This window comes from Lichenostomus cassidix, chromosome 11, assembly GCF_008360975.1.
Source record: "Lichenostomus cassidix isolate B80296 chromosome 11, HeHo_3.0, whole genome shotgun sequence".
Taxonomy (NCBI): Eukaryota; Metazoa; Chordata; class Aves; order Passeriformes; family Meliphagidae; genus Lichenostomus; species Lichenostomus cassidix.
Window position 1 is genome coordinate 8,548,300 of NC_139492.1, and position 25,786 is coordinate 8,574,085.

General features: G+C 45.4%; 1 protein-coding gene across 6 annotated transcripts; it reads left to right on the forward strand.

Moving 5' to 3' along the window:
- The first annotated feature begins 36 nt into the window (after positions 1-36).
- On the forward strand, positions 37-25,474 carry HSF4 (heat shock transcription factor 4). 6 transcript variants are annotated; one of them, XM_085071768.1, is made up of 15 exons: positions 47-171; positions 1,659-1,769; positions 2,771-2,848; positions 7,778-7,886; positions 8,984-9,111; positions 9,970-10,094; positions 12,364-12,439; positions 13,856-13,920; positions 14,678-14,777; positions 15,461-15,585; positions 17,323-17,547; positions 18,553-18,658; positions 20,034-20,099; positions 21,689-21,776; positions 22,788-25,474. In XM_085071768.1, the coding sequence occupies exons 2-15, from the start codon at positions 1,758-1,760 to the stop codon at positions 22,982-22,984; spliced, it is 1,500 nt and encodes a 499-aa protein (XP_084927894.1). In that variant the 5' UTR covers positions 47-171; positions 1,659-1,757; the 3' UTR covers positions 22,985-25,474. The 6 variants fall into 6 exon arrangements, 4 of the variants coding, with proteins under 4 accessions (XP_084927896.1, XP_084927894.1, XP_084927897.1 ...); XM_085071771.1 differs by having other exon boundaries at positions 21,670-21,776; positions 22,788-22,925; XM_085071770.1 differs by lacking the exon at positions 1,659-1,769 and having other exon boundaries at positions 37-171.
- The last annotated feature ends 312 nt before the right edge of the window (positions 25,475-25,786 follow it).

Below are 25,786 nucleotides of genomic sequence, written 5' to 3' on the forward strand. Positions count from 1 at the left end.
CCCGAGGCCCGCGGAGGGCAGGGGCTGCAGCGGGGGAGCCCCGGCCGGGCTGTCGGGCCTTGACGCCTCCGGCTGTCCTCCCACACCAGTCCCGGGGCAGGGAACGGGTGTATATCCGTGCTCCTTTAGGGATGGAGGCCAGTGGGGCGGCTTGAAGCCCCTGCATGGCTGGTGGGTCCCAGCTGGGACTTGCCAGCTTTCCCCCGTGGTGCTGCTAATGAGAGCTTGGACATTCTGAGAAAATGAAGCTTTTCCCGAGTCCACGAGAGTCTCTGTGCCAAACATAGCATTATTTGGGTCTCCATCACTCAGCCTCAGGCTGCATCTGCCTTGCATAGGTGCCCTGTGAGCTGAAGGGTATCAGCAGCTCCCTTGTTTGTCCCCAGCGGCTGAGAAGCTGGCATGGGCTCACAGCCAGGTTTGTGCAAGCTGCTGTCACTCTGGCTTGGCAGTAGTTTATGCAGACTCACTGGGGGACTGAACTTCGAAAAAAAAAGCAGGAAGTATTTTAAAACACTAAAAATACCTACATATTTGATGCTATTTTACAACAGTATTTTGGCAACATAAACTTAATTTGTTTGCCAAAGGGAAAACATGACTCAAATAGAATGTTAAAGGGGTTGGTCTGGTTCTCCTGGATTCTGGTTCTCTGTTTCACAGGGTCAAATCCAGGGGTGCAGGCAGTGCCCAGAGACCCCTTCAGGGGCAGCAGGCCTGGAGGTGCCAATGCTTCTGGAAATAAATGGGGTTAAACCTGGACATCCCAACGTTTCCCTGCAAAAACCAAACCTGAAGCAGTGCTGGCTGCCAGAACCAGGTGGGAACCACAGTGTGAGTTGCTGTGGGGAGCATCACCCACTCATGTCCTGTAAATGTTTTCTTCTTGAAGGCAGTCTGCCTGCTGTATTTGGTGGGGGTAAGAAAGGAATGGGGAGGTGAGCCCCAAGTTTCTCCTCTGATAACCCTTGCTGAGTGTGTGCTTTCTAGGAGCATCCCATGGGGCAAAATTAAAGTGCCTGGTGAGCACTTGGGCTTTATCTTGTTTCCCACTTGGGGAAATAAAGATAGCAGTGAGGGGAGAGGCTGTGGCTGGCACAAAATTGAGGTGTCAGGGTTCAGTGGCCTGTCTGCCTGGGGGTCTGAGACTAGGATAGGACAGGCTGCTCTGAACTGGCATCAGTCAGCAGGCTGAAAGCACTCTTACTGTCTAAGAGATCCAGGATGCTTCTTAATGGCTCCAAAAGCTTTGAAGAAATCATAAAGTGAAAGGAGGTGAACACATGAGATCTCATTTTGCCTTAACTTTTTGGCAGATGTGTATTAGAGAGAGTATTAAAAGCAGCCAAAAGTAGAAAAGCAGTGTCCAAGCTGTCAAGGTGATCATCAGAGAAAATGGCAAGAGATGGTGAGCTCCCAGGAAGGAAGCAGGATGGTGTCACTTGGCTGCTCTAGCCGGGCTGGGTGGGAAGGGGGTTGTCGCTGATACGATGGGAGATAAGATAGTACAGCTGCTGTACTGCTGCCACCTCACACTCAGAGTAACAAGTCACGCTTCAGAGCAGCACATTCTAGGAAAGTGTTCCCCTCTGTGCTGCACTTTTTGCGTTGGTTCTCCATGCTTGCTTCATGGGTTTCAACTCTGTCCCTCTTTTGAGGCTACCTTGATGCACAGGTTTTCATTTCAATGCAAACTGCGCTGTTGAGGTGTTGCTGTGACTCTGGGACCTGGGGCTTCCATAGTGAGAGGGCATGCCATGAAATTCAGGGTGAGATTGTGAGACTTGGCCCACACTCCAGTGCTGGCCTGGGGAGGGGAATGTTTGCTTTTAAAAATCTCTTGCTGGGTTATGAGCGGGCTGAAAAAACATGTCACGGTGGCAGTTTTGTTTGTGCAGAAATCTAGAGAAGGGCTGCAACACATTTTGGAAGAAGTTGAATTGAAAAGTGAGCTAATGGTCTGATCCTCTAAATCTTCCTCCCAGGCACTTATTCTTCTGCATTATAGTTCACAGGAAAGGTTGGTCAGAATATACTTCTCTCTTATTATGTCAGACATTATAAATGCAGTTTCTGCCAGCTGGAGTCACAGTCATAAAAGGTTTTTTCTCAAACTACAGTATCTCATCACAGGCAAGGACCATTGTCATTGAGCTCCTGGTTTCTGCTCTAGGCCTTCTGTTGCACTATCAGTAAAAAATGGATATGTGAGGCTGTTTTCTGTGCAGAGCTTCTGCTTGCAAAGAGGTTTTTTCCCCCACAGTTTGAGAAATCTATCTCAGCTTTTTGAATACCAGTGCAGCAGTACCAGAAAATTCCCTTGCATTTTTATTACTCAGAGTAGCAAAACCTCACTGCAGGAAAAAAGCCTTTTTTTTTCCCCGAAAAGCTTTGATCTGACGCTTTTAGAAAGTATCACTCAGCTCAGGATTGATTGAAAAAACTGAAACAACTGGCCAAGAGATTTTCCTCATTTTTTGTGTTCAAATTCAAAACACAGTGAACTTTCAAGTTTCAATTTTTTAACCTCATCTGTAGTCCAGTTTTATTTGTCAATTAAATACTAATGTGTGTCTGTGTCCTTTGTTGTTGTTGTTGTTGTTTTGTTTTTCTCAAAAGGGACTCTTGAGAATTAATTGCCGTTTTGGAAGTTTTCCCATGTTTAAACCTGACTGAATTGTCAAATGTCTGCTCCAGTTCCAGAACTGTGGCATTACATCCCAGAAGAAATCCTTGTCCAAATATTCTATTATCTTTCTCTTTGAGGTAGACACAGAATCTTCCAGGTGTGCAGACAAGGGGCTGCAGCTGTTTCTTCCAGCTCTGTTTGGCACTTCACAGAGATCAGGTAAGAGGAATGGGGTCCTCTGTCCAAGCACCTTTGCAGGAATAACCAGATCACTGCTTCCAGTGTATGTCAAACATTTACTGCACTCTGCTAAGGCACTATTGACCTTGTGAATTCTATGTGTGATGATGTTATCTTGCATGACTAGCACCTGTTATATAAAATTTGTGTTACTTGCTGGGCTTTTTTGATGGTGATTTGGGTTTTAGGGGAAATACCACATTCTTAGGTACATTTTTCTAAGTCACCCTTTGAAAATGGCAAGGAAAAGGTTACTGCACTGTTATCTTTATCATGACACTTACTTATCTTAATGGTCTCATTTCGCCTCCTGATTCTTCCGATGTTTGGCCTTAAAGGATTACGTAGGCATCAGGTGAGAACTCTGTTTCATTTTTTAGCAGGAATGTTGAGCTTAGCCTTTGCAAATTTTTGCTTAGGACCTCAGGAAAATTTAACATTGCTTTTGCATTTTGTTACATTATCTGAAGAGCAGTTTCTGAGTTGAAATTACCCTGGCATTAAGCTACATTGTAAGCATGTTTTTAGAGCTATCTAAAGCATTTATATTAATGATAAAAGCATATTGTCTTGTAGATTCTATGTGTAGCTGTTTTTAGCATCCTCTTTTCTCATACAAGAGCTAAATAATTTCTTTTGACAATTAACATAGGATCTGTAGCTAGACCTGCTTACAATTTTGACTTTTCAAAGCCTTGCCAAAGACGTGCAGCCCTGAGGTCTGGCCAGCTCTCGTTTGTCTGTGCCAGCCAAAGTTTAGGACAGTAAAATCCCAAAATAACAATTCAGGTGCCTTCACAAACCTGGGATTGCTGTGCCTGGGTATCCCCCAGCCTCTGGGCAGGTGGGTTTGCTCTGGTGACTTGCTCACCTCCCAGCATAAGGTGGGCAGCACGTGTTCCCTTTGCATGACGCTGCGCATTTATTCACAGCTCTGCGAGATCGGCTGCAGTGCATTTTCATTCTGTGTATTGTTCTCCGGGGCTGGTGATGCCATCGCATTGTGCTGAGTTTTTAAGAGTGCGAGCAGCACTGCTGATGTGACTCCCTGGACGCCTACTTTCCACTGGCCTGGGATAAAATTGGGTGGTTCATTCTGTGTGGGACGCAGGCGCGTGCAGGGAAGCAGGCGCGCCCAGAGCAATGGGGCTAGTGTAGCTGGGACACTGCAAAACTATGCAGGATTCACCCAGCTCTCTGGTGATGGATGGATACTCCAGCAATGTCCCAGCCTTCCTAACAAAACTCTGGACGCTGGTGGAAGATCCTGAAACAAACCATCTCATCTGCTGGAGTTCTGTAAGTACAGGGGATATTGGGTGCCACTAATGCCTGCAACACCAGGGTAAAGCCAGGTGAGGCCCAAGTACTGCATGGCCAGCAGCTGCTCTTTGCTTGGCAGGTGCTGCCCAGTTACTGGCAGAGTGAAAACCAGGAGTCCAGTATGGGCACTTTTGGATATACTTGGTATTTACCTGAAATATTGTGGCTTTTCTGTTTCAAAGGAGCAACTGTTTTGTATGTGTTTTAATTATAATATTTACACATTTCACTTGAAACATCTTAAAAAGTGTCTAATATTCTAATTCTAAGAATTCCAGTTGCTTTGAGAGAGGTGTTTTCACCTTGCTTGAATCTGTGGCTCCCTAGAATTTTCTAGGAAATGTGCAAAGCCCTTAAAAAGTTTCACTGCTGTTTGTATTATCTCACGTGTGTTACTTAGCAGCTTCTCATAAATGTCTAGGGAGAAAGCAGCAGATAAGCAGCACTCAGAATTCAGACTCAAACCTGTAGTTTCACCAGATCTCACACTCTTCCTAAATCATTCTGGACGAGCTTTACTTGATTTTTCAACAAGGCTGTGTGATGATCATGCTTATGTGCATGCATATTGTCTGTACAGCTTCATAGGGATAGATTGCTTTGCTTTGAGCTCTTATTTGTCACAGAGGCATTAATATACTAAGTGCAATCACAGAAATAAATTTTTTTGTTTATCCCCTTTGTACAGCACTTTGATACCACATTGTGCTTTTGACCTGCAACTTGCTGCAAATAACATGGTTTGTTTTCAGCAGGGAACTATCAGATAAGCTGTGTGCATAAACTTGTTCTCCAAAATCAAGAATCTATAACACAAGCAGATTTAAAGGAGGGTGGTGAAAAAGTTTAAAGCAGGCTTTCTTATATTTGTGTCCAGTAGAATTTTCATTCAAAACATGAGATAGGATTTGAGCTGCATTGTTACCCATGGCTGTGGTTGCTTTGATGCTGGTATTACATGGCCATACCTTTGAGAACCACCAAGTTTTGGTACCATGTGTTTTAAATAAGAATTTTCAAACTAGGAATGATTTTCTAACCTGTATAGTCCCCTCTCTGTTACACTTAGAACATTGTTATTTTTGACTGACCACCACCATGCTCTGCTTTCCTGCGACCTAACATAGGCTGCAGCTACATCCTTGGAGGTTTTGGTAAGGCTTTTAGGTGTCTAGATTTCCCATTGTTGCAGATTTCCATGTTTCCCATATTCTTCAGCTTCTATACATTGGTGATGTTGGAGCTGAGAGATTATTTGCATACCTTAGATTTCTGGGTGTATCAGTATTTCTAGAAAATAGGACCTATAAGCACCTATGAACTGTTTCTTAGTGAGAAGGAGAAGAAATGCAGTCATGGTTGATATATACACTAAAGTCTGTTGCAAATTGGAAAGGAAAAGTCTGTTCTCTGTGTCCATGGTAGATTGGACAAGAAGTAATTAAATTAATTTTTTTAAATGGAAGATGAAGTTAGGGAGAATTGGCAAATTCCTGGACTAGCACTTGCCTTGTCAGAGTACAACATGTCTGTCCTGGTGGTTTTGTCAAAAGCAGTTAAGATAAGTCTCTGCCATGATTGTCATACTGCAGAGTCAATTTTTCTTTGGGCAGAGAACACTTCCAAAGTTTCTCTCAGCTTATGCTCCCATAGTGTAAGACAGCCAAGGCTCAGCTGCAGTGTGGGAACAAACTGACACATGCACAGTTCATCAGTGAGCACACAGTAACCCCAAAGTCTCTCGTGTCTGTAGGAACCTTGCTGAGTGTGCCAGCTTCTGAGAACATTGTGGCCCTGGAGTGAAAGGAATGGCCTCTCGTGAGAGGCCATAAGGATTTGTTGAGGTACACAAAAGCCTCATGCTTCTCATTTTCCTCACAAAAGCCTCATGCTCTCATGCTTTTCATCAGTGGGTCCAGCCTGGGACACACAACTGTATCCCTGAGAAAAGGGGCAGAAGCACAAGGGAAACAGAATAAACCAGCTGTCCCCAGGGCAGTGTCTGCAGTGTTGGGAAACCCTGGTTCCTGCTGCCCTGTCTGCAAGCTCTGTCTGTGAGGATAATTCCAGCATGCAGGTTGTCAGTGAATCTCTTAAGTGCTTGATCAGCCTTTGCTTCTGCTGCATGGGGTAAGGAATAATAGGAAAGACTCCCAAAATGGTCAGAGAGCACTGTTGAGGCACAGCCATGGTCAGTGTTTGCAGGAGTGAGCAAGGAGCAAGAAGTGCAGCTGACCCAGTCGTGTTTGTGGGTGTTAATTGTTAAAGCTGCCAAATGAGCCTGAGCACTGAGGGAATTGGCACTGTTTGATGATGGAAATCTAGTGGCAACTAGCAGGGCAGCAGGGTTTGCCATCTGGCTGTTTTCTGGTGGCCATGGGCAGGCTGCAGGCACACACCAGCCCCTCTTTAGTCACTGAGCTATCTCATGGCCCTAGTTGCACTCCCTGTTTTAGAGACTTCTAGACTTCCCTGAATAACCCTTGCAGCTGCAGACCCCCTGACAAGTGTGTGGCGGGACTCACACAACACTGGTACCCTCCTCCTGCACACAGAGCCTGAGGGCTCTTAACAAACACTGTCCTCCTGTGTAACAAACCAGCCCCTCTGAAATACCCACCCAGGCTGACACATCTCTGCTGGTAGTACCACTGAACACAGCAGGAGGATGACTGTGGTGTGCCACTCTCAGTCCCCTCCCTGCCAACATGGTGCAGGCTCTGGTGTCTTTAGCTCCTGTCTCTTGGAACTCGGCTGCAGCCAAGGCAAGTTCCTAATATCTGCTGATGTCATTGCACTGACGTAGCTGTCAGCAGGTGGAAGGCCAGGCAGGGAAAGCACATGGCCTGAAGTGCATCTTCTCTGCCAGCAATCCCAGGCAGTTTGCCTTGTTTTGCAGTCATGGATCTTTGCAATGCAACCCCAGAAATGGAAGATTTATCTGGTTAACATGGGTGTTGCTAGCTTGGACTGCAAAGCATGACTGTCAACATTTTGTGGGTTGCCCCTGTGGCTGTTTACTATTAAAAATAACCAAGAAAAGGTGCAGAGAGCCTCTGGGTGAGTGTGGTGTATCCAGAGATGATTTCCTTCTTTCCTTGCTGTGTTTCTTGTGCCATGTTTCCAGGCAGTGCTCCCTCCAGGACTGCTGTGCTCTGGAGCAGGTGGGTTGTGGTTAGACCTGAACAAGTAGATTATAATGTCAGGGTTTATAATGGCAATTCCCACTTTCAAGGCCTTCTTGAGATTCCAGAGTCTTTCTGTGAGGTCCGTGGAAGGGTGGGGACAATCACAGGCTACCTACCAGCTATCTGGATACAAAAGTCAGTGTTTTCTTTCTCACATCCAAGACTCTCAACTAAGCAGTGGCAAAAAGTAGAAAAAGGTCAAACCTGCAGCCACAGGGGACTGACTGTACCAGAACTGAAAGGAACACATCTATCATTGAGGGCTGTTGTCACTCTTCTTAACTTCAAGGAGACAATTCAGAGAACAAGACTTCCCCTGCTGTAGGACTCCTCCTGGGCCCCTCTCGTGGTCAGGGACACTCCTCTGACTTTGCCTTTGTCCTTGTCTCCTTTGCAGAATGGCACCAGCTTTCATGTGTTCGACCAAGGCCGCTTTGCCAAAGAGGTGCTGCCCAAGTATTTCAAGCACAACAACATGGCCAGCTTTGTCCGGCAGCTGAACATGTGTAAGTGCAGCTCCCAGGCCCCTGCAGACACGGGGGGTGACAGGAGGTGCCAGTAGCACAGGGGGCTTGGGAGAGAACTGTGCATAGAAAAGTTTGGGGTCTTACATGTATGACTTGCTGTGGCATTATTGATTTTGCCAAAGAGAATCTGCCTCTCAGATCCCAGGGTAGCTCCTTGTGTTTACCTTGAATTCCAGCATGACATTTCTGTTAGGTTACACTTTAGGATGGGAGCTAAGAACTTTCACCTACCAGCTGTTCTTCTTCTCTTGCATCAATTTGATGAGCTGTTATTATTAGTTTTCCATTTTATTCTATAAGAAGGTTTATCCAGCAGCCTGATACTGTGACACCTTCCCCAGAATGTGCTGCTTTTGTGGGTTGTGTGCCCAGAGCTTATCCCTTTCACCAGCCAAATCACAGAACCATTAAAAGACCTGCAAACCTTGCCTTGCTGGTCAGACATTTCCCACCCCCTTAAAGGAGGTTTAAGTGTAGTTTTCCGCCACTTCAACACCATGACTATTTCATGTAGCTATTTTCTGATAGTTCTTGAAATTCTTTCAATTAATAATTAAGTTTCTTGGTCAAGTTTTAACTTTGCTTTTCCAGTGTACAGTAGCATTTTTGTAAATTTTAGGCCAGTCCTTAAATACAGTTTAGAAACCTTTTAAGGACTTTGGAGAAGTGCTCAAAGCTGTTTTCCAAACGTGCATGTGACCCTTTTTTGCAAAGGTGGGACCTGATAATGCTCTGTGCCTTTGAAAATCTTTCCCTGAATCCCTTTGGCTTGAAAATTGAGACAGGAATCCCCTAAGAGCTGACATTTCAGCTCCTGGCAAACCAACATGCCCATGGCAGAAAGGCTTTTGTGGCATAGGCTGCAGCAGGGGTAGCCAGTGGGATAGCCAGTGGGATGCACAGGGTTCTCCCTTGCCCTGGGTTTCTGGTGGATATGGCCCAAAAGCATGTCCAGGTGTGACACAGCAGCTCAAAAAGTGTGGATGGTGAACAGAAATGTCCTCAAAAGTGATGGGGATGGGATGTGGAGAGAGGGCTGTGTCCTGTCAGCCATCAGCCATGTCCTCTCTGTGCAGATGGCTTCAGGAAGGTGGTGAACATCGAGCAGGGGGGGCTTGTCAAGCCGGAGCGGGATGACACTGAGTTCCAGCACCTCTGCTTCCTGCAGGGCCACGAGCACCTCCTGGAGCACATCAAGAGGAAGGTGAGGGGCAGTGTGTGGGATGGGGGCAATGTGCACCTGCCAGATCCTGCTCAGCGTCACTCCAGCATCACCCCGGTGTCATTCCTGTCCTCCACACATACATGTGCACCTAGGCTGGAGGATCTTAGTTTGCAGGGCTTGGCTTGCATCAGAGTTTTGTCTGTGTTTTTCTGCTCTGGTGCTCTGTATCACAAGATGTTTGTATAGTGCTGCAGGGCCAGGCTTGCTTCTCACCCCTCTGCCTTTGAATTGTTATTGCTTTTCTAGAGAAATACAGCATAACTCTTGTAGGGTCCTCAACAGCCATTCCTGTTCTTATATAAGAGATAACCTACTCTTGCCCTCTGTTTTCTGTCTTTTAACCTGTTATTAATGCCCCCAAGGGTTATTCTCTTACTGAATTAGCATAGCACCTTCTGCAAAGTGACTTCAGCAAAAGTATTTTGGAAATCCAAGTGTAGTCTGTCAGTTTGAAGCATTACCTCAGACTCATCCCTGTAACATGAGGCTTGATTGGTATCTCTGTAGTTAAAGCAGAAAGATTAAATCAATCTAGTTCAATTCCTCCCTGATTCTCAAAATACTTTTGTTTTCCCCCCAAGCTGATTTGAAATAGATTCCCACTCTGGCAGGGAATGTACTTCTGCCAGCAGACCCTTTGTATGAATAGATTTGTGCTGCACTTTGCTGTATTTGGCTCTTGCTGTAGTACACTTAGGGTAGTTCAGACTCTTTTGCACGTGGCCTGTCCTGGTATTTCAGTGGGTGACAGTCTTGCACCTGAGCACCACAATGACTCTCTCTGCCCATGGCCCTTCTTGCACAGGTAAAATCCCCCTTTGATTTTTTTCTCCTCAGGTGTCAGTAGTGAAAAGTGAGGAGACCAAGATGCGCCAGGAGGACCTCAGCAGGTTGCTATACGAGGTACAGATACTGAGAAGTCAGCAGGAGAACATGGAGTGTCAAGTACAGGACATGAAGCAGTGAGTTGAATCCTACTCAGGCTGCTCCTTATGGGCATTTGCTTCTCTAGAGTGTGGATTGTGGGGAATGATTGAAAAGAGGAGCCTTGCACACTTCCCTCCCCAGGGAGCACATGGAGCCAGGGACTGACCATAGAGACCAAATCTGTTGAGACAATAACATGTAGGATTTTTATGCACACCTGATCTACAAAATATGATTTAATGCTGAGCCTCTCTGTCTAGTTTGTTTTCTCTTTGCAGATGAGGAAAGCACAGAGAAGGTCAGGCAGGAAATATGTGCATAACCTGGGGAGTTAGATAACTATTTCCTCCAGATGGAAATGGTGATAAAGATGTAACTCTCTCACACATACAGGAGTCCTTGGCAGAACTGTGGTGGAGTCCACTTCAGCTATTAAAAAATTAAAAAATTACATTTCTGCCATCATCCACCTCCAAAATTTATGACAGGCCTAAAAAATACAATATGTTATAATGTATAACATAAGAACTTCTGTATCATTTAGTCCATGGACTCATCTCCCTGAGACTTTGTCATCTGACATGGCCAGAATTGTTGGATAAGAGCAAACCAAGCTGATGCAATGCTTCCTGCATGTGGCTGCCTGCCCTCCAGCTGTCTGAGACTCTGGGATTTTCTGACTCAGACATGGTCACTGAAAGATTAAGAAGTGGATATGTTTTTATAAATCATGTACTTGGAGAGGTTTTTATTTGCCTCCAGAATTTTAATCTTTACAGAGAGCTTTGTTTAAAAAGCACTTGAATAATCAAATCGACCCAAACCCTTTCTTTATGATGAGAGCTGATATGCATACATCACCAGATGACACTGGCATTCTGGGCCTTGAGACAACACTGCATACTGGGAAACTTCATTCCAGCACAGCACCTTATGTGCAATGGATAAATATTTTTATCCTACATCAATTTTTAATGACTCCCACACTTAGCACATGCATGAGTTTGCACTGTGAAATCCAGGTACAGCAGCAATGAGTTTCTGGGCTTGTGTTTGATTTAATTTTTAAGGAGTTCCAGTACTAATGGTTTGGCCTTGATTTTAATTTATTCTCCCTTTTGATTTGCTTGCTCCCTCCCTCCATCCAGCAAAAGTGCATTCAGCTGATGAAAATATGATTTTTATAAACTAAGACAGAGGAGAAATCCCAAGCTGAATCCATGTTAAGAAATTTACACTGGTGAAGAACAATTAGGACATAACTCCAGTACAAGCTGTCAGACCAAGGAATGCTGCTTTGCTGAAAATCCTGTCAGTAGCAGTTCAGAAAGTTCACTGCAGAGATTCTTGCTGTACAAGCTGTTCTGCTGTGCTCTTTAGAGCCCTGGACCTTATCTTCCCAGTTCCAGCATCCATCCACACTAGAAAGACTGAAAAGCAAGAGGGTTTAGCAGTTTCACCTGTATGACAGGTTTTGCTGGCCTGACAGTTTAGGTACATGCATATACTCTAGACATAAATTGGCTGGCAAAACCTTTTGCAGCATGGACTTGGCTGGCATCCAGATTTGAAGGCAGCATGGTAAATAAACTCTGCATCTCTCTATCCCACTTACTGGGGCTGACTTAAAGGAAGCCTGTAAGCTCCCCTCTATGCTGCTTCATTTGCAGGCAGAAAGAAATTTGCTCTGTGCAAGCTGGACACATATCTGTGCTGGGTTAAATCGGTGACTCCCACTGATAAAATCACTACAGTCCTTCAAGTCCAAGACTCTGAGATGCAGGAGCATCTTTTCATGTGCTCCAGTCATTCCCAAATATGCATTTGTGCCATGCTGTGTATGAGGTTTCAGCAGGTAGAATACACAGAGTCTCTGTCCATAGGCTCTCATTGTCTTTGGGAGCACTGGTGCAGTTGTGGAGGGGTTGGGCTTTCTTGGCTCCTGTGGAAGTCTTGGTCATCCAAAACTTTCACAGTCACAAATCAGGCCTTGCTGAAATTCTGAGTTTGGCCCAGATGTTCCACTAAAACTAAACACATGTGTTCTCTTGTTACATTCCCCTATAAATGTTGGCTTCTCTTTATTTGTTTCTCCTCCATGCTTTGATCTATAGTTCTTTTGAGGTCAAGGAAGAAAAAGGAAGGCAATTGTGTGATGTTGTTTGGGACACCTGAAAAGAGCCAAACACTGCAAGAGCTCCGAAGTGAGACAGACTTTGCACAGTTGGATCTACTGTGCATCATGGCAGCACCGTGGGCTGTCGATGTTTCTGTGCTCATGGAAAATTTCTGTTTCACTTTCAGGCAAAATGAAGTTCTCTGGCGGGAAGTTGTTTCTCTCCGGCAGAACCACTCTCAGCAACAGAAGGTCATCAACAAGGTAGTGTCGTATAAACTCTAAACTTGCTTGTGCTGTCTGGTGTATGTCCTCTGATGTTTTTCTTCTCCCATAATCTCCACACTCTGAAATAGCAGTGTGTTTATTTTCCCTTTCTTTCAAGTTGTGTGATGCTTTTGTGTGTCCTATGGTAAGTGGTTATTAACAAAACACAGACTACGCCCTCAAGCAAAAGATTTTAATTTCCCTGTCAGTCCTTTCTGTGATGTTAGAGACTACTTTTCTGTTGAAGTCTTGAGCAAAAGAACACAACTCTTACTACTTGTCCTGTATTCTGGTTGTACAAATGCCATTGGGCATCTCAAATCTTCCTCTTCCCTTTGTACAAGAGAGGAATTCCACTCCCACCAGCACCGAAGCTACAGATAGCAGAATTGGCCACCCATTGCCCCACTGGGGGAATGTAACAACAACTATTAAATTTTCTGGTGTTACTGGTATAGTTGAGGAGTTACTGTACAACCTTTTAGGCTGCAGAGCAATCTCCCTTAAAATCTAGCATGACCAGCATAGGAAAGGCCTCTCCAATGACTCCCGGATGGTGCTGACATGACTGAGCACGTCACATATCCCAGTCCCCATGTTCTGACCCTCACGTGGCATCATGGAGTCACAGGACTGGACAGAAATGCACGAGGCTATCAAGCCTTCCTCCAGCTCTGAGGCTGGACCAGCCACCCAATTCATTGTAGAGGCTTTTATGCAAATCTATTTTGTTATAATGAGCAATGAGTAAGAGCCAGCTGTGATATATAAAAATAATGCTTTCTTTGTTTGGAGGTCAAAGCAGAGCATTAAGTTCAAGCTGACCTGGGAATATGTTGCTAAGTGATTCCTCTCCAAAGCCACTCTGCTTCCTTTTTAGTGTCCTGTTGTATCAACACTGAAATTCACGGAGCTGAAAAACTCAACTGAAAGAGCTCAGGCCTCCATCCAGAGTCTCCCATAGGGAGTTGCCTCTTTCTCTTCCAAAGTCTTTGTCAGATTTTACAGCACCTCTTCTAAATGTCTCTGAAAACTTTAATGGATCCAGTTCTAATTCCAGGCCTAGGAATGTTTGCATGTTCACTTCACTGGCAGATTCCCAGGTCTGGTATGGCCATCTGAAGTTCTGCATGCACGAAGTGGAGAGGGAAAGTCCTGAGCACAGGAACCTTTGCACAAAGCAGGCACCTGGCTGTGTCCCTTGACAGCCAGGCAGGCTGTTTGAGCTCTTGGACAGCTCATTTCTGTTTCAGGCTCCAATGTCTCATGCTATTTGCCTCCTATATTCTATGGCTGCTCCCAGCTTTGGGGTGCTGTTGGGAGGGAGGAATGTGTGAGATAAGAATGGCTGCGAGAGCAGGGAGTGCTGAATCACTCTGCTGATTAACACCGGATTTTGATCTCTCCTGACAGCTGATTCAGTTTCTGTTTGGCCAGCTCCAATCAAGCCCCAGCAGCACTGGGATAAAGAGGAAGCTGTAAGTACCCTTGTGTGGTGCACATGCTCACGGGTGCATAATGCTGCCCCCTCACTAAAAGCACAAGCTCAGCTTGCCCAGGCAGGCAGTCACCGGACCAGGGCTCCATGGTGATGGGAAATGAATGGGCTGAAGTGCAGAGTCAGACCTGCTGACATGCCCCATTCACTGCTCTTTAGAGAAGCACCGTGTCAGCTCGTGACCTTTATTTGGGGAACACAGCGCGTGGTGGGACATGGGAATGCTAACTAGGGGAGGCTAAAGGGGAGGACCCCACTGCTGGTCTTGTGGGTCCCAGTTGTGCCACTTGACATCAGAAGGAGCAGGGCTGGGCCCAGCCAGCCCACAGACACCTGTAATTTGACCAGCAGTCACTGAATGTGGTGTGTATCCAACACTGATTTGGTGGTGTGTAACTTGCCTCTCTTCTAAATGGCTCCAGGAAAGGATGGTGTGCAGCCTGGAGCTACCTGGTGCAGAGCAGAGTGCTGCCTGCGAGCTCTGGGTTGGTTTGGACAGGATGGGCAGGTCTGCATCCATTCCTTCTCCATTTGGTTAACACTGTTTTTTAATGGTCACTTCCTCCTAAACTGTTGTAACCCTTCCTTGCCCATAACACTTGACAAGAAATACTCTTACAGCTGAGGCAAACCAGAGTCCCCAGGGGAGAAGAGCCCTTGGCTGGGCGATGTTTCTTGTACAAGCAACCAGGAGGCTGTCAGTATGTGCTGGAAGACAAACCTGTTTCTCTTCACAGACCCCTGATGCTTGACAACGGGATCTCTGCTCCACCAGTGTCCAAGTTCAGCCGACATCTGTCTGCAGACCCCCTCCACGACCCCTATTTCATACAGTCGGTGGGTTCACCCCAGCCTCTGAGCTCTGTGATGGCTTTGGCCTGGGGGGAAAATGTTTGAAGCAGTAATAGAGATTATGGAGTAAGTAATTTGGCAAGAGTTTGGCAGTGAAGCAGAGAAGAGGTTTGCAAAGCTGGGTGACATTTATAACTCCTTCAGCTCCCCAGTTTCAGGGATGCCTGCAAGAGGGAGGCCGTGGGCTTTGGTGGGGAAAGGCAGACCCTGCATGCCAGACTCTTAAGATGTTACCCCAGCCTGGTTCACCTTGAGGGAAGAGAGGAAGAAGTGAGTTCTAGAAGTGGGTGCTGTGATTTTTCTGACCAGAGCAGACACCAGACACTTCTATCGTGCTGTTAAAATATGTGAGGTGGCATGAGAGGCTCTCAGTGCCCTGTGGGGCTGTGTTGGATCTTTCCCTCCAGAGAAAGCTGAGAAGTCGAGGCAAATTGTCAGACATGGTCAAAGCTCTTGGTTGCTGACACTTCACAGGGTTTGTTTCACACCTGTACCTCTGTGCGGTTGGAGGAAAAGTGGGAGGAAATTATAATATTGTGTAGTAGGTAAAAGTTTTCTTGGTTTCCATACAGAGAGGACTCAAGGTCCCAGTGAATAAACCCTAACCATCTCAGACAGAGCTTTGGACTTGTTTTGGGGTCAGAAAGATAAATTTTCTTTTCTCTTAGCCATCAACAGAACCTGCCTCTTGCTTAAACAGCCCTGCAATTGCTGGAGGACCCATCATATCTGATGTAACTGAAGCATCACCATCCAACATCATGAATATGCAATCCCCTCCTGAAAATGACAGGTAAACATGTTTGTGATTAAAAATAGGGAGAGTCAGGTATGGACATGCTTCTGCAACTCTTCACAAGAGTTCTTCCTGGCTGTAATTCTACCAAAGTTTCTGTCTGATTCACAAATCTCTATAGAGATGTGGGATGGAACACTTTTTTCCAGTTTGCAAAGTGGGTCAGATTTTCAGAATTGGGGGGGGGGGGGTAATAATAGCATAACTTCCAAAACAAAGTCCTGAGTTTCCTGCTGAAAACCTCCACTCATGTCTTCGAGAAATATTCCATGTTTCTTTATATTTTGTCCTCAAGACAGGGACTGTCTCAGACTTAATCAAATAATGAGGTACTAACCCTTGTTAGATTTGTTGAGAGAGAGAAAGGAGGTTTCCTTTTGGCTTTGGCAAAGAAGAAACAATCAAGTTATACATCTTTCTGCTAATGAGAACAGAAAGGTTGCATCACAACAACTTCCGATGTTTGACAACTTTTCTGTGAAAAGGCCCCAGTAACTTAAGAACTGAATGCAGAGGTATTTTAATGCTTATCTCTTCCTGCCACAGACATGCAGTGTATTTAGGACTAGTAGCAGAATAGCTAAAGCTATGTCAGTGGAAAGTAAGTAGACAGATGAATCATGGAAACAGTTTCTCAGGCTTAGAGGCAAGGCAGTTATACTCTAGAAATTGCCTGTAAATCTGTTGCATAATTGAAACCATAGCCATAAAATTAACTAGAAGCATGTAAAGAGCTTCATATTTAAAAAAACAAAACCTGGAAGCCATTTCTAAAGCAGAAAATCTTTAATATAACCTTCAAGTTGCTTATTTCTACTAATTGCTGAGTGCCATCTGGTGGCTTCTGGTCTGTGCTGTGTCTGCATGACTTGAGCATCTGAGCCAGCCATGGCCCTAATCAGGTCGGGTGTGGTACCTCCTAAATCAGCCTGAGCTGCTGGTGGGAGTTCAGGATGCATGAGATGAGAAGATGATGTGAAAGGAATGTTGAGGACAGCTCTGTAGTGTCACCTACCATCCCTGTTGATCTATGTGCCTTTATCACTTTGGCTGCAGTTCTGGAGGTTCACAGGAAACTGTAAAATCTCATTCAAGTAATACAGAGTGAGTTTTTAAACAGAAAATGCTACTAAACAAAATTTCATTGTCATATGTCCATCTGGAAATAACGTGGTGTGCCTCTCCCGCTGGAAAAAAGCAAACCTCTGCCTCTAACCAAGGAAAACATCTGACTAGGAGTGCCAGGTCTCCATAGCTTCTGTTCAAGTCCTGCAGGGGCACAAGATGTGTGTCTTTGGGATCTCAAGAGTGCTTGCTGGTCCAATCCTAACTCCTGCATGGGATGGTCTTACTGATCCCATTCCTATCTCTAGGGTGAAGACTTTTCAGGGGAATCTCTCTAGCCCAGGGACTCTTTAATGTGTCCGTAACACTCACCCAAGAAATAATCAGTGCACGGAAATGTATTTTCTGTATTTGAAAAACAATTGATGGGGCAAATTCATTATAACTGTGAATGATGAAGTGACTGCAGATATTCCACCTGAGCTTTCTGGAGCTTGCTGGAACGAAAACAAGGCTTCTGGCTTCTTCTGCTCATCTGAGGAAATGGAAAGACCTAGTGGGGCAGTTTGATGGGAAGTGCAAGCAATGCCTTGTGCTCCTGCCCTTCCCAGTAGCAGGAGGCCTTTGCAGAGCAGCCGTGTGGGGTGCTCAGTGTTGTCTCTGGTGCAGGGAGAAGTGCCTCATGCTGATCAAGGAAGAGCCAGTGAGTCCTGGAGTGAAGCCCAGCACGGAGCCTGATGTGCCCCTGCCTGGCTGCCGCGCCTGCTCCGAGCCCCCGGTGCTGCCGGTGGCCATGGTCCAGTCTGTCCTGGAGGGCAAAGGCAGCTGTGCTGCAGCCCCAGCAGGGACCTCCCAGCCACCCGAGAGGAGAGGCAGAAGGGCACTGCTGGACAGGTGAGGCGAGTGAGGGAGAGCTGTGGCCCTGCTGTTCATGGCCTTCTCCTCCCATTCCCAGCCTGGGGAGGGAGGGCGACTTCAAACTGCCAAGTGCAGCCTGGTGAGCTCCATTCTGCACTTGTGGCACCTGCTGGAGGACCCTTGGATCCCAGGGGACAGTTCACAGAGGCTGGGGGCCTGTGGGTCACCTGCTTGAAGGACCCAGCAGAGGAAGAGCTCTCAGAGGATGTGCATCAGAGCTGTAGGAGCAGGAAGAGGCTTTTTGCACTGAGAGGGATTTGCTTAAGGTCTAAGTGAAAGCTGGGAGGACTGGGAGGGAGGGGAACCCAAAGCATTCAATAGAATTACCAGAAAAGTTTCCATTTTCCTTTAAGTCCTTACAGAGAATCACATTCCTCCCTCTAAACCCACTGGATACTTGAAAATATTTTAATAGAAGAAAAATAATCCTTTTTTAAAAGACCTGATTTTAAGAGAAATTTTTTATAGCTTTTGGGGTTTAAACACAGCAGGGCCTCACTGTTGCTCATTTAGCTGAATGTCTCCAGTAAATATAGTCTGCAGGGTGAATGCCTGCAGCTAAAAGTCACTCCTTTAAAAAGCATTAGTTAACAGAAATTCAGGCATGTTGGACCAAGGAGAATGGCAATGCAGCCTGTTCTGGTTCCAAGTGCATCTCTAAAAGGATTTCTTCTAAGGAAAGCTTTAATTTTCCCAGTGTTGAGGAGATGTGCACAGCCTATCCATCCCCAAACCACGTGTCACCAAGGAGAGGGATTGTCTCACTTGTTTTACCATCTGCCCAGTCCCCTGTGTGCTCTGCTGAGTTGTACTTCTAGGATTAAACCAAGTTATGGGGATAAACCCAGGTTGACAGTGGGCTCTTGATTTTCAAAGTGAGATTGAACCATAAACATCCTTTTGTAAGGCTGCTCAGTCTGCTCTCTGTATGTATCTCTGCAAGTTTCCTTTGTGGCAATATTTCCTGCTGTGTTTTCTCAGAACAGATATTTCAGACCCATTGGAGGGCACCGACTGGAGCCTGGAGGGGCTGCAGCTGCTGCTGAGGAGCCAGCAGTACAGCCTGGAGCCTGCCAGCCTCTTAGATGTGAGTGTTGCTGGGAAGGCTGCATCAAACAAAGCTGTGAAGTTCACAGCAGCTCCTTTGGGCTGTGATTCGGGTCGTGCTGGTTGTCCTCGTGTCATTTTATCTGCCATGTGTAGCCTGTGGAATTACAGCTCTGTTTCGATCTGCTCATAAGATTTCAGCTTTCAATTATGCTTTTCTTTTTTTTTTTTTTTGAATATGCATTTTTGAACTTCTAGGAGCACAAAACACATGGCATTTGGTAAAGAAATCAACATGAGACCTGACACATTTATGTAAAATAGGTTTAATATGACTCTCTAGCTGGTTTGGTAATTGCTTTGTAGGGGTTAATTTATTTTCTGCATATTCTACATTTTAGATATTCCTAGACTGTGTTTAGCTTTTCCTACCTTCCCCTTTTCCTCATATTCTGAGAAGTGTAGCCAATATAAAATTCTCTCTCTGCCGAGGTATTTATCAGTCTCAGTTCTCAGATCATCTTTCTTTAGAAATGGATGGTGGCTTTTTTCTTAAATAGACATGCAGAAATAGGAAGGTGTGTTTATTTCTCTGTTGTTGTACATATAGTTGGTGTGTGATTATTTTGCCAATAATCAAATAACTCTGTATGTAAGAAAAGAATATAAATATCAAATATATGCTCCCTTGAGGAGGTGCTTCAGATAAAGGCACGTTGTAAGCTTGCGTGGATGAAAAGAATGAAAAATCATTTTTAAAAAATCGATCTTATTCTCTTCAAGTCAGTTCCCAAGTGTCTGTGGTTGATTCTGACTTTACAGAGAGCTTTTCTAATGGCCTGCTCTGTCACTGACTGTTGGTTTCTGTTTCTTCTTTCTCATTAGGAAGTGCTTTCCTGTTATTGACACACTTCTCTCTCTGTGCAACTAATGTCACAAGAGTGAGAATGAATCACAAAACTGGTCCCAGATCAACACTCATTTTCCCAAATTGCTCAGACTTCTCATGAAATGGCCATCAAAGCCCTGATGCAACAGTAACCTGCCCTCTGCTACTAAGTTTTGGAATGCTTTTAAAAGCGATATGAATCTGGAAGTGTCCTAGGACTCCAGAACAGCAGAAAAGGGCTTTGATCTGTGTGTGCAGTGACACAAAGAGCTGCTCTGGTTTGTGACAGGACTGTGGCACAGGGTGTCCGTGCTGTCCCTGCCCTGGCAGGCAGCAGGGCTCATGGATCAGCACAAGTGCTCACAGCCCAGCCCAGGCTGTGCTGGCTGTGCCACAAATCAGCACAGGAGCCACAGTCTGCATCTTCAGTTAGTGCAGGGCTGCACCCTCCAGCAGACAGGGGAGGCCATGAGAATCTCAAACCATTACACCTCGCAGAGCCCTAACTGTATTTTTCTCCCAACAGGTCTTTAATCCCAATTTATCTTTGAGTGAATGGAATTTGACTGAAATGGAAGCCACTCTGTCCCCGGTAAGAGAGGTGTATTTCTGAGATATGATAATTATAATAACAATCACAGAACCCCAGAATGGCCTGGGTTGGAAGTGACTTTTATGTTCATCCTGTTCCAACCCCCCTGCAATGGGCAGGGACACCTTCTCCTTGATCTCCTTGCCTAAATAATAATGTACCTTTGAAGCAGAGCTTGTGCATAACTGAGGAGGTTATTTCATAACCAGAGGGGAGAATGGGCTAAAGCACAGCACGTAGGCATCTCCTGAGGGCAGCAGGAAAGTGTTGTATTATACTCTTGACCTGTTTTTCCCACTCAGCCAGGCCTTTTCTGGAGACAAGCTCTGACTGACTCTTGGTGTCCTGAAGTCTTTAATTGCAACTGGCTGCTCTAAACTTTCTTTTAGTGTGAATGCCACATCCTACTAATACCATAGATTTATAACGTGTCCTTGTGCCAAAGCTCTTCATAAAATATGCCTTTAGAAAGTGCATCCATCCCTGTACATTTCAGGAGCAGTAAAACCTCGTGCATTTAGAATAGAGGTTCCTGCATGCCTGTACATGAAGAAACAAGGAGAAATTGTTTGGAATTGATACTGACACAGACATTTCTGCAGTGCAGAAACAGCAGGAGATTTAATTAACAGTGAAGGAAACCACAGACTCATAGAAGCATTTAGGTTGGAAGTGTGTTGCATGGCTGAGTCCCTTTTCCTGCATGATGGAGGGTGAATTTTCAGAGCCCTTGCTGACAGCCAAATTGGATGAAGACTTGGATGGTTCTGCCATCTCTACAGATGCACAAGCCAAGTGTAATCTACACCAATGAAATGCAAAAGGTCTCTAAGCCTTCTTCATGGTATAAACATCCTTTTTAGGTTTTGATTTAATAATTTTAAATTTACTCGGTGTTTCCACTTCCTGAGTGCTAGGAAGGAGAGTTACAATCTGAAGAGATAGTTAATATTAATTAGCAAATGTTGGAAGCAAGGGCTGTTACCTTTTAAAAGAATTGCATGAGAGAAAAGGCCAGGAAAGGAAGCTGCACTGTTCAGTAGCTCAGTCTGTGAGCCCACTGCATTTACCAGGAGCTCTTGCTTGTCCCACAGAATGTCATGAGCACAGAGAAGCCTGGAAGCAATACCTGCAGGAGCTCAGTGTCTGGAGCACTGTGCAAGCAAAAGCTACTTTTACTTTAAAGACAGTCATAGGAAAATGGAAAGAAAATCCCTTTTCTCTTTGTTGCTGGCTGCAGAGGACTGTGGGTTTGTTTGGTATGGCAGGGGAGCAGGGACAACCACAGTGACACCAGCCTGGCCCCTCCTATGACATGAGTTTCATGCTGTGTTAGCCAGTGCTGAATAGGGCATTGCACCTCCCATAGCCCTCTCCTTCGGGCAGATCTGCCCTTGTGCACAGGGGCCTGGCTCTGTTCTAGTGAAGTGCAGTGAGGCTGGAGGAGAGGCAGGGCAGGGAGGATGGCTTGTGTTACTGGTGGGTATTGAGCAGTGGGGTGAAGCACTGGTGCTCAGACATGGCCTAGTTCTAACAAGCTCCCCTGTCTTTGTATAATTGTACATTGTAGTTTATATTTTTGCATCAAGATGCAGCGACTCACAGTGGATCTGGAGAAGAGTGCAACTGAGCTGCCCCCCAAAGTGTTCAACCCACCATTCAACAACACCTGCCCAGGTAGGAGCACCAGCAGCTCTGTGGACTTGGCAGTGGGGATGTTGTTCAGGCAGCCAGATATGATATCCAGCACTATTTGCCATATGAGGGAACAAACCACATTTGTTATTTTACTTTCACAATTGTCAGTGAGCAGAGTTTCCACTGCAGCTGCTAAGCCAGGTTCTGAGCTGTGGGAAAAGGGTGGGGGATAAACTGGGGTGTAAATGGAATTGAACTGCCTCTGTTTTTGCCATGGATGATCTCAGTGGTGGTAAGAGCTGGACAGTCCTGGGTTTCCTCTGGCTCCTGCTGCACAGGAGGTGCCCCAATAGTTGCTGGCAGCCTGAGGCACAGGTTGTGTGTGTCTTTCTCCAGACTTTTTAGCAGACCTCAAGGGAACTGTCCAGCTGATGTTCTCCCACTTGCTGACTCTGACAAAGCGTGTCATTGACCTTACATATGAATCTAGAAGTGCTTCCCTGTTTGTGGAACAGTGAGGTGTGTTCATGTGCTGGGATTGAGCTGGAAGAGGAGCTCTTGTGAGCTCCAGTTTGGTGCTGTAGCCACCTGAGCCCACCCCCGAGTTTTGATTCATTGTGTGTTGTTCAAGGACTTCAGCCTCTTTTATGAGCATTTCAAAGGCACTAAAATCCCAGGTACACTGAAGAGAGTCCTTGAGCATCCTCTGTTTCCAAAAACTTTCTGGTCTTTCTGCAAAGAGGGAGAATGGCAGTCCTTGAGTGAAGGAGAAGAGCAGCTGCTCTCATGCACTTCTCAGTGTCCCCAGCATTGTCAACCTTCTTTCACTTGCAAGGCACCTCAGCACTCAGGTGACCTGCTGAGACTTCCCTTGATTTTAATGGGCTTTTGAGTGAGTCCAAGCTTCACTCAAGTGTTTCCAAGCAACTTTTGCTGGAGTGAGGCTCCTCAGCCTCTTTTGCAATGGGGATTTGTCACTTTTCAGTTATCTATATGTAAAACTGGGTAACCTGCCTTCCAGAAGCTGAATTTTCTGCTATCCATTCCTAGGGAAAGATGTCATTCTTGAAAGTGCCCAGCAGTTCCTCCTCGACCGTCAGTCCATCTTTGGGAATGACCTCATCAGCTTGCCTGAAAATTCATCCCTTTATGTTCCATCTGAAAATATAGCTTCCTACATGTCCTCTGTGGGTGTCCAAGGGGATATCCCTCTAAACCTGAGCTCTTCAATGGACAACAGCCAGTGATTTAGCTTCCAGGAAACTGCAACTCCCTCCCACCCATCCAAGCATCCACAGGTTTGAATGTAAAGAAACGAAACTGACTCAGAATTCCACAAGAGTTTCTTTTTGTGCCCCTCCTTTTTTTTTTTTTTGGTAGCTGGAAATGGTCAGTAGCTGTTGCATTACCCTCCCTGCACCTGGATTTCAGTGTTTTTTAGAACAAAATACTGCTTCTGGGGCTTGCTCTGAGGGGGAGGGGGAACTTAGCAGGAATTTTTTTCCTCAAAAATGCTTTAGAAAATTCAAATATTTAAAAAAAAATTAAGTGAAGAGTATCTTGAAATTCCAGCTGGGACTTCATAAAATAGTGATCTTGACTCGTGCTTGCAATGGCAAACTGTTGGATTTTATCAGGGCAGCACAGATTAGCTAAGATGCCTGACCCTTGTTGATGCTGTTTTTTTAATAGGAAAATAGTTCTGCATGCCAGTCCAATGCTCTAAAAATGTTTTTTTATCCACTTTCTGGGTTTGAGGGGATGTACTTGTGTCTCTCCCTGGTTCTCCTGGTGTGAGTAGGAACAAGATTTCTTGGGGTGTGTAAAAGATTGTTTTCTGAGTGTCCCCACCAAGAATGTGCCTCTGGCTCTTAGGGGAGCTACAGACCATCACAGGCCACAAAACATCCTATGCTGAGTTGAGAGCATTTGTTGTTTGGGATTTGTTTTGCCCCAAATTTATTTTCTCTTACATAAAGGCAGGGCACTCCATACTTAAAAAAACAGAAAAGGGATAGACTTTTCTGCACAATTTTCCATGTGCAGAGAAGACTGACAGAGCACACTCTGGGTTTTGGTGCTGGCTAAGTATTCCATGTCCAGTCCCATGTATTTTTTTCTGTGGCTTTGACCTGTTCTATTTCCCCTGAAGATGTGCCTGTTGGTTTATTGATGTATGAAATCTGATTAAACAGTTTAATTGATTGGATCCCCTTTTTAGAAGGACTCAGCTGCTCAGTGTAGGAGAGAGGCAGAAGGGTTTGTCCACTGTGTCCCACAAACTTTTCTTCTGTCCTTTGTGCATCTGAGACCAGCCTCAAAGGCTGAACTAACCTTCCCCATCCATGTGGTTTCTGACAACTGAGTTTCTCAACAAAGCTGAGCTTTGTTTTTATTCTGTAGTTCTAATGAGAACGTATTATTTATCTCAGTATCTTCTACCTGAGTTGCTTTTCCTTAGGAAGGTTACCCAAATGCAGTAGGACAGACCCAGGAAATTCAATTCACTCAGGCCTCCTAAGGGCTTAGACAGGAAGGTTTAAGCTGTGCCAGTATCATTTGAAGAAATGCTCTGCCTGCATTCATTGCCATGACAATTCTTGTTATGGACCATAATTCTGAGCATTGTGGTCAAGAAGCATCCATCCCAAAGTGTAGGTCATCAGTCAGATGAATGCAGGCTCAAAATCTCCTCAATAAGATGAGCATTTTTTAAATGGACCTTCCTGTCACAGCCCATTCCTCCATCCATTTATCACTATGTGAACAAATGTGTTAGTTCAGAAACATTCACTTTTGAGCACATTTTTGCCCAGCTGATTCCTGTGCTGGGAGCTCTGTCATGCCTTGGTGGTGTGGCCTGTGCAGGAGTGAGGTTGTGAGAGCTCCTGAATTAATCCCAGCCACTGTTTTTGTGTTCAGGACTAAGGGAAAATTCCAGCAGCCCCCACTGGTCTGGTATTTAGATGATGTGCTTGAGTGTATCCTGGACAAGGTTTTTCTTTTTGACAGATTTGTGCTTAGAAAGTTCACCTAGATCAGCCCATTTCCACCCTATTTTGCCCTTTCCAGCAATGGAAAGTCATTGAGTTGCACTCTGTTTACTTCTTTTCTCATAGGTAATTGAAAACTGCCAGGTGTCTCTGGACACCGACAGTGTATGTCCAAGATTTACATCCTTCTCTGCACTTCCACACTCTAGGCTGCTGTCATGTTAACACTGAATGTATTGATCCAACAAGGTATTTAAGCACATGCTTAACTTCAAGCTCCTGAGTAGTTTCTGTATTTTTATGAAGCCTGTCACATGCTTGAGGTTGGGTGTACGCTTGTGTCTGACTGGATTGTCTGGTTGGGGTTGAGAAATGAGCCCCTGGGGAGAGCTGCCCATGGGCAGAGCCAGGTGCAGCTCAGCCCTGGCTCCATCAGGCTGTGTCCTACAGGGCAAGCTCCAGCCTGTGCTGCTGGGGAGCAGCCTCCCGGGAGGGTTCTTGGGGTTTTCTTTAGGCTTTTTGCTCTACTATAAACATGAGATTGGAGCTTGACGGTGAGAGAGGAACCTTCACGAAGAGAATTTGGGAGCCTCTCCTGTGAAGAAGGAAGCTTGTGTTCCTCGGGTTTTACACTGTTAATTTTACTTGAAGGTGATGTGCTGAGACTGCGTTTTTGCACTATGCTGTACATTTGTAAAGTTTTACAGAAGACACTAATTAAACATGTTTCCTTTTTCTCATTTAGTCCTGCTTTGGCATTTCTCTCACTCCTTTCGTATATCCCTCACTCCTTTTCTCCTTCCCAAGTCCTCAGTGACAAGTGAAAATCACTCCTAGGCATTCAGGAGATTCCCCTGTGAGCTCATTGGTGGGCTGTGGTCACTGTGTGAACACACAGGGGGTGGAGACACCTCCCATGTAAAATGTGACAAACACAGCTTGGAAAGCTGCTGAATTCTTCAAACTAAAATGCCAGCCAGGGTGGATATAGCTGATAAAATCAGGATCACAGTAAAAGAACTTATAGTTCTTGAAACTACTTGCTACCTTCTTTTC